The sequence below is a fragment of the Prosopis cineraria genome, unplaced genomic scaffold, assembly GCF_029017545.1.
Source record: "Prosopis cineraria cultivar Desert tree isolate PC_DT_omini unplaced genomic scaffold, ASM2901754v1 PC4, whole genome shotgun sequence".
In the NCBI taxonomy this organism is placed as follows: domain Eukaryota; kingdom Viridiplantae; phylum Streptophyta; class Magnoliopsida; order Fabales; family Fabaceae; genus Prosopis; species Prosopis cineraria.
Window position 1 is genome coordinate 43278905 of NW_026555335.1, and position 16317 is coordinate 43295221.

At 31.9% G+C, this 16317-nt stretch overlaps 1 protein-coding gene across 2 annotated transcripts; it reads left to right on the forward strand.

Moving 5' to 3' along the window:
* The first annotated feature begins 3914 nt into the window (after nucleotides 1-3914).
* Nucleotides 3915-6779, forward strand: LOC129309660 (uncharacterized). Of its 2 annotated transcripts, none has more exons than XM_054951317.1 (4): nucleotides 3915-4277; nucleotides 4400-4521; nucleotides 5570-5731; nucleotides 6523-6779. In XM_054951317.1, exons 1-4 carry the CDS (start codon nucleotides 4053-4055, stop codon nucleotides 6647-6649), a joined length of 636 nt encoding a protein of 211 aa, XP_054807292.1. In that variant the 5' UTR covers nucleotides 3915-4052; the 3' UTR covers nucleotides 6650-6779. The 2 variants fall into 2 exon arrangements, with proteins under 2 accessions (XP_054807292.1, XP_054807293.1); XM_054951318.1 differs by having other exon boundaries at nucleotides 3916-4277; nucleotides 6536-6779.
* Nucleotides 6780-16317: the final 9538 nt, after the last annotated feature.

A 16317-nucleotide genomic window follows, 5' to 3' on the forward strand; every position in this document is an offset into this window, starting at 1 on the left:
GGCCAAATGCACTGCGACAAATAATGCGTGTGCTGTAGTATGTGGCATGGAAAGATTTTCCTTTGTTTTCCTCCCTTTCTCAATGTCTAGGTGATTCAATTTCACTTTGGACCTAATTTTAAGATTGAAACCACAATAAAAGATACTCATTAGGTCTCTTTAACCATACACTACTTTAATTTACTTAATAAATCTTTATATAATATAGTTAATAGGGATTTAATTTTCTAAGATGTTACATCTATACTATTCACAAAATATTATTTAAGAGATTACAAAGTTTTGACTGGGAAGAGTAATTTTATGTTAGTTGTTCTTTTTTTTTTTCATATTTTGTATTTTTTTGTATATTCAAAAATTCAAGTTTTAATTTCTTTTTTTTTTTGAAAGTTTCAAGAACCAAAAGTTTGGACTGCACAGTAAAATTACAATGCACACTTTAAGTTAAATGTCTTTATTCTCATGTTCTTTTAATTTTTTTTAAATTATGATAAGGAAACTGATGGGATTTTGTATACAGAATATAAATTAGGTGATCTAAATGAAAAAAGGCTACATAAATTATTTGAAATCAAAAGATATCTAATAAGCTTGAATTTTTTTTATCTTGAACTGTTATGAGACCAGTCATGTTATATGATAGTAAATATGAGGTTTTAAAAAGACAACAAGAGTATAAAGTTGAAATAATAAGGATGAAATGTTGAGATGAATTTGCTAGCATACATGAAAAGATAAAATCCTAAAAAAGCATATATAGGAAAAATTAAGTATAGTATCTATTGAGATAAAAATGATAGAAAATCATTTAAAATGATTTAGACATGTACAGAAAAAGTCATGGGAGGCATAGATGAAAAAAGTGGAACAGATAGTCTTTAATCCTTAAAAGAAAAGTACATGAAAACTAAAGAGAATACTCACATAAGTTGTTGAATGAGATTTCTTTGATTAACAATGTTCTCATATGTTTGGCAGATAATAAAACATAATAACATCATAAATGTATATAATCAACTCAATTTACTTTATTGGAATAAGACTTATTGTTATGATTGTATTATTTTTAGTATTGATACTTTTAATTAGAGTTGAGAATAAGGGCCAAGCTTGAAAGGTTGAACTTAGAGGCCCTATTTAGATAAAGGGTCAGGCTTGAAAAAGTAATGGTTTTTTGGAAAATTGAGATTCTAAGCCTGACCCTAATAGGTCCTGAAAAAAGGACTTAGGCAACCCTTTAAGTTTTGTTCCTCAAAAAATTGATGATTTTTCAAGTATTGTATTATCAAAATAATTGATGTTGATTCTTTTGCCATTTATTTTAATACAATATCAACAAATTTTTTATTAGTTTCTTAAACATGATTTGCAAGGTCTATTTTTTAGTTTTGATTAATATTGTACTATATGATACACAAGTTTTTGTATTAATTGAATTTGATAAGGTTGATTTGGATTGAAAATTTCTATCTTCACTTTAAAACTTGATTAAAATTTTATATCTATATTGGTATTTATTTATTTTACTAAATTTTTATTTTTAAAAATAAAATGAATTTAAATAAAGGCCAGGCTTTAGAAATCAATCATCTTTTAAAAAATCAGGCTTAAGGGCTTAAGCCTTTTGTTAAAAATTGTGCCTTAGGGTTAACCATTATACAATAAATATTGTTATTTAATAAATTTTTCTTTTATTATTATATTAAATACATGTTCACTATGATAACTGTGTTCTTGAACAAACTATAGTAATTGTCTTAAATATCCCTGGTCGATCATCTATGAGGGATCATAGATGAAACAAGACTAGTATAACTTTGATTAGTTATAGAAATATAAATTAAAGTCATAGGCACTTAAAAGAGTATAAGGTGTTGGATCGACCTATTATGAGAAAGCTGCATAGTACAAGTCATAAGCTTATTTCATATGTAATCATATCATTAAACCCTTTGACTTGAGATCATTGTGGATTCCTACACGATAACTACTAAACTTTGACCTTTCAAAAGTCACCTTTGATTGGTTGATCATAAAAGGCTATGATTGAGTTTAGTGATATTCATACAGAGGAATATGAGTGGTTAAGATAGAATTTGTCCCTCATGTTAATTGAGAGATATTACTAGGCCTATTGATGAATAAAATTAAGAAAATGTATAGTCATATTATAATGGAAAGAGTTTTTTCATTGTTATGTTAGTCCACTCGCAGATTGAGAAAATGATAATTAGGTAAAGGAAAATAATAATTTTATGTCTCATATTTGACTGAAATATCGCGTGCAACAGGGATGTGATATGGTTATATGATAGGTTTCATTGGATCATTGATATCTATATGAATTGTGTAGTTACAATATCTCACTAGAGGCTATTTGTGACTTGTGGGCTAATAGTGTAATTAGCATACTGCTAACTTTATATGGGTTTACAGGATCGCACACAAGAACAGCTCAACTCGAGCTATAATGTCTAAGTTAATTGAATTTGTAATATGTCTAGATTCAATGAATGTAATATATGGGGAATGAATTATATATATATATATATATATATTTATATGAAATATAAAATTTAAAATATAATTATATATATATATATATATATTCAAAATATATATGTATATGTGTGTGTGTGTGTGTATAATATATAAAATTCAAAATGTAATATAATATAATATTAGATAGATTTTATTTATGAGATAAATTTAACCTAATATTTTCATTGGCTCATTAAAGGAAAGCAAAACCCTAATTTATAAATAAGATAGAAAAAGGGACATGTTTTAGGAGTTTTTAGAGAGTTAGAAAGTTCTAACGGTCAAAACACTTTAAGAGTTATGAAATATCCTGAAGAAAAGTAAATCGACATTCAAAGATGAACAGATGTTAGGAGTATTAGCATGTGGTTTGAGTTAGAGAGCTGTTCATGTGAATACCGGTAGAGGAAGCAGATCTATACTGTTAGCTCTTGAGATTCAAACTTTTAAAGATAACACATGAGAATTAGAAATTCAAAAGGTGACTTTTTTATTCACCTTGACTTAAACGAGTTTGTTTGGTCTACATTGGGATAAGGATTTAAAAATTTTAATCTTTTATTATGCTTTTTTATCCAATACCTTTAAGGGTGGGCTCATAAAAGCCAAGCCCTTAAGGTCTAGCCCACTCATTTTCCCACATGTGCTTTTTGTTCATGATTATTTACTGTTGTCAATTTTTTTTGGGTTAAAAGTACACACTTGTTGCCATTAAGCTGTGGCTGTGTCTATTTAAAAAACAGTATAAGATATAAAAAATAATAATAATTTTTTTAAAATATATAAATAATAATTTAATCATTTAAAATGACATAATTCATCAGAAGTCTTTAGAGACTTTTTTGTCATTAATGATTTTATATAAACTACCAAATTACCCTTTTTAAAAATAAATAATTCATAAATTTTATTTAAATATTCACAACTTTTTTTTTATATTTATAACAATACAATAATAAATCACAACTTTACATATTAAATTTTTTATTTGCTATTGTATTATTGCAAATATAAGAAGAAAAGTTGTAAATACTTAAACAAAACTTGTAAATTATTTATTTTTAAAAAAAATAATTTAATAATTTATATTAATTTATTAATGATAGAAAAACTTTTAGAAATTATGACATCTTGGGGGATTAAATTATCATTGATATATTTTCATTTAAAAAAAAAAAAAAAGAGGAAGGAAGCATACCCTGGAGCACATAAAGCATCAAGACAGGAATGAGTCGGAGTCTGAATGTATGTATGGACACAATTTCTTTACTTGTGAAATTGATCATGGCAGGCAAAATCGCAGTCACTTTCTTTTATTTATTAATTTATTAATTTATTCGCGCTTTGAAATTTATGGTAGCCAGTTGAGTTGGATCAAACTCGCAGTCAGTCAGTATTTAACGAAAAGCAGCGAGGACTGGACACGACGACGCCATCTTTATTAATTAATTCTACGAAGATACAAAATCAATCGTCTCTCTCGGAGGAGAGGGGGGAGGGGATCGGAGAAAATGGGGGATGCGAGGAAAATAGTGACGGTGGTGGAAGATGTGGAAGCAGCTAGAATTGCTCTTCGATGGGCTCTTCATAACATCGTCCGCTACGGTGATTTAATCACTCTACTTCATGTCTATCCACACACAAGATCCAGAAGCAAAAACAAAGCTCGTCTTCTTCGTCTTAAGGGCTTCCAGTTAGCCCTCTCCTTCCAACACATCTGCGATACCTTCCCCAGTGTAAGCCTCTTCCGTTTGCAGAATCAAGGATTCTGTAGAATTAATTCCAGTGTTCTTCTATTACTGTTTTTTGCTTTTGCAAACTAATGGGTATGTGCCATAATCTTGGGGTTGTGTTGCAGACAAAGGTTGAGATTATTGTCACCGAAGGAGACCAGGAAGGGATCAAGATCGCCGAAACCGTGCGTGAGATTCAAGCTTCGATGCTCGTCGTCGGGCTCCATGATCGTAGTTTTCTTTACAAGTAAGTCCGATGCCAATACAATATCACATATTCCGAGTTTTGAGCCAAGTTCCAATGGGCGTATGAGAATTAAACTCTACCCGTGCTATATTAGACACAATATAGTCATGATGTATGATCACTTGACAGTGACGGTGACCTGCTTTTAATAGATGGGACCTCGGTGTTTTTATAATTTATAGCGTTTGGGACAAATTCAAATTAGATTTCTTCATCGTCATGTTTATTTGATTGATGATCAGTGAATGTTGTATGGATTTATTACGGAGAAAAGAAGAAAAGGGGTTGAGCTTCGGATTGAAAGGTCAACCCCTACCTTACGGGTAATGGGTTATCATCACTTAGCTGCTTGCTCTGAAACCAGTTTTACTCTCTCCTCTGTGCCTGGCTTCTGTAAGATTATAACATGGGTTAGTGGGACCTGAGTTTAGTATTTGTCTATGGTCAACCGTGTTCTCTTCTTGGAACGGAGGAGTATCCTGTTGAGCCTCAGAAATTTGTCACACAGAACTTTAGCACTTGCACGTCCCTTTTTAAGGATGCGTGATGACAAAAAGAAGCCGAAGGCTATTGGGCCCCACCCTTTGAATAGAAACTAATAATACAGTCGTTTTAGAAATTAACATTTGTATAAAAAAAAAGAAATTAATTTAATGAATTTGATAGAATATGGGGACACTTTCTTTGTTTTTTTTTCTTTGAAAAAAATCTCTCTTGCTCTGACGGAGAAACCACCTTGGTTGAGTCAAAAAGTGAATGGCCGTGTTCAACCTTCCCCTTAACGCGTCATATTGATCAGGAATCTTTACTGAATGCTATCTACATATGGCAAGCATATCTATAAATTTGGCCGACTGATTTAAATATTTGCAGAAATTTAACTGCATTTAGCAAATACATACCTACTATTGACATTTATTGAAGTTGGTGCCTCACTCCGATGTGTAGTGGCTTGCCTTTTGGCCATTTAGTAATTAGCAATTAAATATTCTAGGAGAAATTTCCCAACTGAAAGCAGTTTTTCATTTTTTATATTCATTTGGCATAGGTCGGCAATGTCCCATAACAATATTGCCAGCAACTTCAACTGCAGAGTACTTGCCATCAATCACCCTCCTGCGTCACCTTTGAGGCCCGTGGTTTCTGCAGCAGCAGTGCTAGACAGCTCAACCAACATGGACTTTTCTCAGATCGATCTTTCTACATTACAGTAAGTCCCCTGAAAATCCATCTCCATCACCTCTCAACAGTATGTCAACGCCTTGGATTATTTATCTTATCTACCCAGTACGAGGGGAACAATTATTTAGAACCTAACTGCTCCGCCTTCTTCAGAGGGAGGATTTTATTAGACATTTTTCTGAGAGTTTTATGCGACTGGTCTACAAATAGTTACATAAATATTAGAGCAGTCCTGCTGAAAATATACCAACCGTTGTTATGTAAAGTTGCTTCTTTTTTTTTTAAAAAAGAAAATTATGTGATAGTTTTAAATTTTAATTTGGATCGAGCCGAAGTGTCTAAACTATTATAGTGTCCAAGTGAAGTATACGGGGGTGAGAAAAATTAAAATAAAGATATGAAAATGGTAAAAATATTTTTAATGATATTACCATACTTGACCGCTCTAGGAATCCAGGCAGTTGATTGGATCAAAATTCCTGCTTCTTTAACAAGCCAACAAATTTTCTTCAATTTCTTGGAGTGTTGGGCTCTCAAACTAAATAGTTTAAATGATGTTTATTCATGCTAGTAGGGTGTACCGGAGACTGGAGTTTAAACTCTGCTCTAAGAGGGCCGGGGGCACTTAGAGAGTAGTTGTGATATAATGAAATTTCCGCTTTCACATGATGATGTGAAGGCAACATTCATATAAATGAATATATTCACGAGAAGATCAGGTCCCCTTGTGAAATTCGAATTATAAATGAAGCAATTAATGGCATAAACACGCAACTAGGAGATTTGTTGATGCATAGGCCTCTAATAGAGCAGTTTTAGAATGGAATTGCAGGGTACCAGAAACCCCTCGAACAAAAATTCCATACCGAATCTGCCCCGACCCGTCTGCAATTTTTTGGAGATCAAGGAGGAGGTGAGACGCCGAGCAGGAGAAGTTACCAGATGATCGAATCACTTTCCTCCATATTCTTATTCTTTTCCAATTGAATATGCCCCAGAAACAATCTGGGCCATGATTTTTCTTTCAATTTATGTTCACCTGCCATATCGATAAGAAAGAATGTTGACATAGAAAAGCTTTCTTTTCTCTTTCTTGTTCCCCCCCCCCCTTCTTGGGTCATTGTATGGCTTTGTTGTTTGTGACTACATTTTCAGGACGCGAGGGGGAAAAAAGAAGAAAAGGTAACCATTTGTAGAGCCATATATTATATATGTATATATATATATATATATTGCAATAGCATTTTCCTTCCTCCCGGTCTTTATCTACCTCTTCCAGTGTTTCTTGTACCTTTTCCCCTCGTTAGTCACCCGCACGCACGCTCATAGCACTGCTAGCAGGTAGGGCCGGGGTGTGCATGGGCTGGATTTCACCAAGCTTGGTGCCCGGCCTAAATCACATATTGGGCCTAGTCGATGTGTAGATTTGGGTCAGGTGTGGCCTGAATTATATGTGTTTAATATTTATCCATTAGTTTTACATAATATTGAGTTTAAAATTGAAAGAATAAAAAAAATTCATGATTAAATATATTATATGAAAATTTTAATAAAAAGAAATAATTAAAATTAAAAATATGTATGTATCCGGGCCAATCCTTGCTAGATACCTGAATCAAATAGCTCAGGGTAGGATTGGGCAATCGGTCCACTTGCATAGCCTACTAGGGCAAGGAATACGAGCCATGTAGCCAACATGGTTTGTATTGATCAACATGATAGTGGTCTTAACATCTTAAGTATCATTTCACAATTTAATTTTTTGAGGTATGCATGAAAAAACATTATTTAGGAGAGGATAACCTTTTAGATGACGTTCAAATTCTTTAAGGGATTAATTTCATGACTACGGATTGTGAAGATACCTTAGGCAACCAAAAGAAAAAAACAAAACAGGAGTTGATTTAATTAGTAAAAAATTAATTCATAATATTTGAGATTATAGAATTAAATCTCACAGCTGATATGAAAATTTTATTAATGAATGATTTGTAAGTACATTTATAAATGCTCTTTAAGCATAGAAGTATCTTCTGGCGTTGGTGAGTGTCCGGACTAACTCATATGATTTTTTTTAAAGTAAAAAAATAAACATGGTTTATCTTGAATTTTTTTTATTGGGATGGACTTGAAAAAATTTGTTCAAAAATGACAAAAAAGGTTTTCAAGTTCAAGTTTAAAAAGACCGTATTAAAACGGGGTTTTACATGGGCTAACTCAGAAGCTCGTTTTTCATTTTGTTTCTCTGATAATTCCCAAAGTTTGAACCAACAATAATCTTATTATCCAAGTTTTTTTTAAAATATAAATGCATAACACTAACAAGGACTAAATGTCTAACCTAATAGAAATTATCCCTAACCTTACTTTATTTCTAATTTTATTTTTTAATTAATAAATGCTTAACGCTAATGGTAATATCCTTATTCATTTATTTATTTTGTTTAATTTTAGAACATTTACATCGTGTTGTATATTTTTTTGTCCTTGAAAAAATTATAATGGGAAAATTAACCTAATAAAGATGAACCCTCACCATACTCTATTTTTTAATTTTATCTTTTTAATTAATAAAAGCTAAACGCTAATGGTAATCTCCTTATTCATTCATTTATTTTGTTTAATTTTAGAACATTTGTCTTGTGTTGTATATTTATTTGTCCTTGAGAAACTTATAATGGATTTTTTTTTCCTTTGCCATCGTAAGGGTCCGTTTGGTTTTTCTCCGTTTCACGTTCAGAAAGCAAAATTTTACTTTCAGAAAGTTGAAAGTTGTTTGGATAAAATATTTGGCAGAAAAGCACATCTTGAAAGTACATTCAAATAGTAGCTGAAAGTGGATTTCTGAAACGTAACTATCTGAAGCTTTTGAAAAGTGGATTTGAAAAGTAGGATGTTATTTGATCATACTACCCTAAGTTTAATCTCTTATTTTTTTATTTAAAAAATAGTTAATTTATTAAAAATATAATTATTATTTTAATAATAATAATTAGGTATCAATTTTTTTAGTATTATAAATTGAGTAATTAATCATGTTAATTTTTAGCATTAATGTATATAAAAATTACAAATCTTTATTACATCTTTTAAAATTACAAATTAAAAAATACAAATAATTGAGATCAAATTTTTAGCATTATAGATCAAAATTTATGTTATTTATAATCTTTATTACATTTTTTAAATATTTTGAATATATTACATTTGTATAATAAAAATTATAAATCATTATAAATCAATGTCCTTTTTGGTAATTGTACATTCAAAAGCACATTTCACTATCACAAACCAAACAACTTTCAATGTATCAAACTGACTTTTGAAAAAATATATTCAAACACAAATTTCGTTACAACAATTGACTTTCATTAAACTGACTTTCCCCAAATGAACTTTCACCAAATGAACTTTTGGCAAACTGAAAACCAAACGCACACGTAGTTTTAAGATCCTTAAAGCTCAGTTCCTTAGATGTAAACTCAGTATAATTCAATTTATATACTTATGACTCCTTTAAAACTCGGTTTCTTTTGTTTGCATCATTTATATTTTTTTTCTTGTCATTCACAACTCATGTGCTCGCTAAGTCCTTCAACATGGTTAAGAAAAAAAAAAAAAAACATTACTAGCATCGTTAAAGACTACCCTCATGTTTTTCAATCAAGGATGAATCCAGAAACAAATCCATGGAAGGAAAAAGTGAAAGCTACTTAAAATATGGGAACCAACGGTAACTTTTACATTTTTTACAAGTAAAAAAAAATTTCCAAGGATCAATGAAATTGGGGGGAGGGGGGGAATATGTCACTGCTTCCAACTCAATTCCATGTGTTTTTGAAATAAATAAAAAATAAGGCTTCTTGCTTGGAACACTGAATCTCTGCCGTTTCCCACACTAATCGTGCCATTGACCTTTCATTTGAAGCACTGAATCATACAGCAACATCCTCACCATGTCGGCGTCATCTTCATTTTGAGAACTTGTATGACTCAATCATTTTGGATGTATTGTTATTTCGAGAGCACTATGAGCTCTGCTCCAGCATCCACCGTCTCAAGCAGCAATTATTTGTTTAGGTAAAGTGAAGGATAAATGAGACATATCTAAAACATGGGAATTCAATCGCTTCAAAATATAAATAACTTGAAAAGGGAGGAGCCATTAATTAAAATAATAATACTAAGGTGGCATATGCTCTAGAAGAGAGTGAAAACATAATTGATCATAAAAACCATAGAAGAAGTTTAGGTACATAAAAGAAATAAAGAGAAATCTCATATTCTATCCCAAAAGATGCTCTAATGGTTATAAAAGAAGAAGGGTTAAAATGCAAATCTATTTTGAAAGTTTTTAATGAGGAGCAATTAGTATTCTAAAGTATTTAAATGTGTAATGTTGCCCCTGCTATTTTAAAAATGATGTAATGTAGCCTGAACTAACAGATTTAAAATGTTTGATCGTTAATTGACCTGACCTTGCTTAGGTGATATTGCACATGGCTTCCGCCTCACTCTTTTTATAGACCCCTCTATTTAAAACTCTTCCTTATGCTTACTCTGTCATCGATATTTCCTTCCTTATCTTCAATCTTCATCTCTCATCATTGATGAGCATTCAAATCCATAAACATAATCAACATTTCATATTCACATTTCACAACAAATAAACAAAACAAAATAAAAAATAAAAACCTCTTTTAGAATCGCCTTGCTCAAGTTTCTTGCAAGAATCCATAAATCGACGCCTCAAAGACCATGGCATCGTGTGAAATGCCTAAATCGTATCGGTTTCAAATTAAATTAAGTAGACACCCTAATATGCATTGGGCACAACCTAGGTCGAATTCCCTAGTGAGTTAGATTAAAAACGACTATCAAATGTGCTAAAAACAACCATGGAAATTTGTTTGATTGATTTTCTAAAAATGAAATTAAAATTCTAACTAGTGTTTATGCAATTTTTGGTTTTAAAAGAAAATGAGTGAACAAATGAAAATGTGTTTGCAATAATCAATGGAAGTGATTCCTAGGAGTACGATGGTGAAGAAATCCTCGTTCAACAATTAAATTGCTAAGGAAATGCTCTCATTGGCCAAATGTAGTGAATTAAATTAGCATTATTAAGCTCCCAATGTGTTATTGGTTGATTAATTGGCTTAGAACAATACCTAACTAAGAATTAATTCCAAATTAATTTTAATCAGAACTTGTTGAGGCCTCACAATGTAACTATACAATTACTAATGCCAAGAATACTCAATAATTTATCACAATTATACATTAAACAATTTTTTTTTATCGAAAAGGGATAATAACATTAAACAAAAGCAGAGTAACATAATTCATGGCCATAAACCATTGGCAAGAGCTTGAGTCTTGGAAGGGCAAAGTAGAAAGAGGGAGTGAAGGTTCAAGAACCTAGCCCGAAGGTTCCACTCCCTTTAAAACAGAGGCAGCAAGATAATCCGCAACAGTATTTCCTGATCGTCGAACAAAGGAAAAGTGAAGTGACATAAAGGACTCAAAACTCTTGATCAGATTTGCTAAAAAACTATGGAAAGACTAATTACATTGATTCCACCTTTTAGTTGATAAAGCTTTATAAAGGTCCTGACAATCTACCTTAATAATAAATTTTTGAGTACTTTTAGAAGATAACAAAGAGATAGCTTTTTGACAAGCAAGTAGCTTAGCTTAAAACTAGAAGATGCATTGATTGTTTGGCACTAGCCCTTGATGAAACCATATGAGTGTTCACGCCAAACAATGCTAATGCCAGCATTTCTAGAGGATGCTGAATAAGAACCATCACAATTAACTTTAATTTCATTTAAAGAGGGAGGAAGCCAAATATGAAATGCAAGATCAATATTAGTAATAGAAAGAGTTTCCTCATATGTAACAAAACAAAACTTAGCAGTCGTAGCATTTGTTGTGGAAACAACAGTAAATTATAGCACCAGAGAAGATAGAGGCAGACTTTAACTTTCAAATATTCCAATAAAGATTTGCAATGTACATCTTACCATAATCATCCAAAATAGAATCTTAGAGAAAAAAGTTGCTGCACCATTGATCACAAGAGGTTATATCAGTAGGGTCATTTTTCAAAGTTAAATAGCAACCATACCAAGCTTGCTTGGCCTAGGCACATAAGAGAAGTAAGTGCTCAACAGTTTCAAGATGCATCTTCTAAATGAGGCAAAAGGGGTCTGCAGCACATTTTCTTTTGTAGAGAGCTTTTAGCTGCAAGCTCTCTAAATAAAGTGTTTGATTTTTGGTTAAAGCTTCAGGTGCCGAATCCATTTCCAGAGATCACTTGAAATTGTGGATGAAGAACTGGGAGATTTGTTGACTACTGAAGGTAAACAAGCCAAAGAAGATCTATAATCAATCTTAACAAAGTAGGCCCTATTATTTGTAGTGATCCAGATAAAGAAATCAGCAATCAAATGCTTGAGGATATGTATATTCAAAATATCCGTAAGAGTTTCAGGAGTACATGCATTAGAAATTGAGGACAAGTCCCATTGGTCATTCACAATAAGCTCAGCTACTTTAAGGTCTTCATTAATGGTTGCTCCATCAATAATAATAGCTTTGAAATTAGGTAAACTAGGAATTCATTTATCAGACCATACTTTGATATTAGTATCGGCACTTAGTTTCCTATAGAGGTCTTTATCAAATAGTTCCGTAACTGTAAGTAAGCTATTCCAAGCCCATGATGCTTGCGGACCTTTCACAACCTCTAGGAAAGAGGCATTAGGGAAATAAATGCTTTGCATGACTTCAACCCACAGCTGATTTGGGTTATTGAGCAATCGCCAAGTAGTTTAGCGAAGAGAGCATCAATAAAATTCATAAAGTCCCAAAAACTAAGACCCCCATCATGTTTTGCAGAACACATCTTTGACCAAGCCTTCTAGTGAATGTTACTCCTATTAATAGAATTCTCCTAAAAGAAATTTGCTACCATACTATCAAGCTCTTTGCAAGTCCTCTTTAGAAATTTAAAGCACATCATAGGAAAGATAGTTATGGCATTTATAATAGATTTAAGTAACAATTCCAGCACTAATCCACTCAACAATAAGTATCCTCAATTAAAATGACAAAGGCATTTAATCAAACATCTTATTTAAAACATTACAACTTTACTAATTCAAATATGAAAAGAGAAATTACAAGTAGAAAAATTAAGAGGAACTGGAGTCTAGAAATCTTTAGTCATTGAAGTCTATAAACTTAATCATTAGTCCATCAATTCCCTAGAAATCTTGAGCCTCTAGCCATGCCTCATAACAACCTCAAATCTAGCTCCAAACATGAAAAAAAAAATTCAACCATTGGTCGAAGAAAATGAAGAAGTCAGTTGAAGAGAATAAAGGAGAGTGATTGAACAGAGGTAATGGTTTTTGTACGGACTGTTGGAGGAAGATTTTAGATGGTTTAGAATCTGGATTGGTGAGAAGAATGATGCACGAGAGAGAGAGATGATTAAAGAGTCAGAGACGAAGAGATTGAGGATATATATATATATATATATATGAATGAGATGACGAGATGAAAGAGATCAGGAGATGGAGAGATTGATAGTGGATAAATAGCCAAGATATTTGTTTAGCAAAAATGAAAAATAAAATGAATGTCCATATCTTTCTCAAGTTGTGAGCACGTGATTTTGTTAAATCATAAAAAATCAATTGGTTATCATTTTGTTTCCAAATATAGATATCTATGATTTGAGTTAAATCAAAAGAATTAAATTGTTTATTATTATTTTTTCAAATATGTATAGACATCTATGAAAAATGGTTGAAAATAAATGGGAGATTAAAATTAGGAAAAGCCAACTAGGAATGAAGGATAAGATAGGGAATTGCTTTTTCTCTTCTCCATGTAACCACCTACAAAAAAAATAATAATAAAATCAATAGAAAATGAATTTTAGGGAATTGAAAATAATATTCAATAAAATCTAGGAAAATATGAAATAAATCTCAAAACTTCCTTAAAAATATTTCTTTTCCCTTTTACCACAAATATTATCCAATTATTTCAAATTATATCAAAACAAATACTAAAAGGTTAAGATAAGAGAGGTAAAAGTGTATAAAATATATGAATTACCACGTACAAGGTTACTCTAAAATGGCAATGGAGATGGCATTACAGAGTTGCTTGTCACAAAAGCAAGAAATAATGAACGAAATCCCCTACTAAAAAAGAAAATAGAGATGTTGATTGGCAATATGAGGTCAGGTTTAGAGGTTCACACAAGATTATGCTATAGAGGCGTGTGTTGCATTAGATCAAGAAGTTTGATCCAACTTTAGAATACGCAACCCCATATAGATCTAATTTGGCAACTGCACAAATTAAAGATGAGTATTCTCCAATGGGTGGATGGAAGCTAGAGAGCTCGGTATTCATCTTCCTCCCACTAATGACTTTGATAGCCATACCTAAGCTCAACATTAATGAAGGTAAATGAACACCCAATTCCTTACCATGCTTTTCACATGTTTATTTTTTGCCTTTATCAAAATCTTTATTTGAAAATGAATGGTTGATTGCTTCTACTTCCATTTCTTCATCTTCTATCATCTTTGTTGATTCATTCTGGTTTCTTTTATTAAAAGATTGTGAATACTTTGTTTCTAATCTCTAGTTTTTGGACAGTAGGTTTTGAGTTGTGCTAGCCAAGGGTGAAGACTAGTGGGTTGAGGCACTATGGGAGTTAGGAAGTACTATTTGAGATTATTAGAGTAGGTTCCAAGCTTGAATGGGGAAGACCACCAAGCATCAAGATTGAGACAAATGAGGCAAGATTCTACAATAAGCAGATGTAAGCTAGAGAGGTGGGGGATGGAGCTTTCACTTGTGTACAATTGCTGCAAGCTCTCTTGCTTTAACCAAGAGTAAAAAATCCAAGTATAATCAAAGCACACGGATGGATTACAAATGTACAAAAAAAAAAGAGAGTGAGGTGGATAACAAGCGGTTGCTACCTTAGCAACATTGGGTCAACTAACGGTTAAATGTTTGGATCTATTATTTCAAGAAGACATTGCACCATTTTTAAAACATGATGGGCAACATGGCACCTTTAAATACTTTAGAATATCAATTTCTTCTCGTTGAAAACTTTTAGGGTGGATTTGCACTTCAACAAAAAAGAAAAGTCTAAATTATACATTACTCCTTAAAACTTTGAACTATGTACACATAACCTCCTTTACCTTTGAAATTTTACAATGACCCCCCATCAACTCTTATATTTATGCCGATAACTTTTGTGAGAATAGTTAAACTGATATTTAATGTATTTAATATACTTAAATTAGAGAGATTTACTCTTTAGATATTAGGATATGATTAGATAGGAGTTAATACTTTATTTTATTTAATTTATTTCCTGTATAGTTATCTTTGTAACTTATATATAGGCTCATTTCCTTTGGAATGTAAGATTATTATGGAATTTCTTATCTAAAATGCCACATGGTATTAAAGCAGGTCAAATCTGACTTGAAAAATTCTATCAAAAGCCAAAATACATAATTGTAGTAACAGTTGCATGATCTCTCTTCTTCATCTCTAGTTAGCAATTCCTCTTCTACTTTAAAACCTCGATCGTGAGTCTCACAAACAGAAATAGAGTCACACAATAGTGACTAATCTTTCACCCTAAAGTCACATAACAACAACATTCTTTCACACCCAAGTATAGAGTCAACCTCATGTGTACCACAACTTTCAACTATAGGTTCTAGCTCTGGCTTAAAGAATGACTCACAATTAAACCCACATGGTAGAACTCCTCAAGGGTTGAGTTCTATTGAAGAGTCTTCTATTCTTCTTATATTAAAAAAATTCAATGGCAATAATTATCATGAAAGGGTCCAGGTGATTAGACTTGCTATTGAAGGACAAAGTAAGCTGGTTTTTATCATTGCCACTCTAAGACTCCAAATGCATGGGACTCGAAGGCTATGGTGAAGTGGGAGATTGAAAAATCCCTTGTGGCTTCATGGCTGGTCAATGCTATGACACTACAAATTCAACGAACTTTCCTGTTTCTCTCAATAGCATGAGATATCTAGGAAGTAGTTAAAGAATCATATTCGAATGTTGAAGATAGTGCCTATGTAACATCCTAAAAATTTTAAGACTCAAATTTATTTAAAAAAAAATAAATAAAAATAAAATAAAATATCTATAATTAAATTAAAATTTAGAATAATTTAATAGAGGCCCAGAGTTTGAATTTTACTAAGCAAAAGTTTGGTTTTACTTGATTTTTAACTATGGGAAAAATTACCAAAGTTGACCCGGGCTTTTGTTTAATAATAAAAAATGTTGGGCCCTTTCTTGTAATTTTCCCCAAACTTTTTGACCAGCAATTTAAAGGCCAAAACTGATGCAGAAACGCAGAGAAAATGAGCAAGGAAAGAAACGCACAAACGGGAGAGAGAAAGAGAGGAAGAAGAGAAGAGAAAGGGAAGGAGTTAGGCTTGGATCTAGGAGTCTTTGCGACCGTTGCGAGGTCGGCTACACGATAGGTAAACTCCCTACTTCAATCCTCTTCTCTTTCTCTTGATTTTT

Bases quoted from the DNA above. Each gene is read 5' to 3' on its own strand.
- LOC129309660 (XM_054951317.1), top strand. From the start codon at position 4,053: ATGGGGGATGCGAGGAAAATAGTGACGGTGGTGGAAGATGTGGAAGCA. The intron at 4,278-4,399 runs GTAAGCCTCTTC...GTTGTGTTGCAG, and splicing joins TCTGCGATACCTTCCCCAGT to ACAAAGGTTGAGATTATTGT. The intron at 5,732-6,522 runs GTAAGTCCCCTG...GAGCAGTTTTAG, and splicing joins ATCGATCTTTCTACATTACA to AATGGAATTGCAGGGTACCA.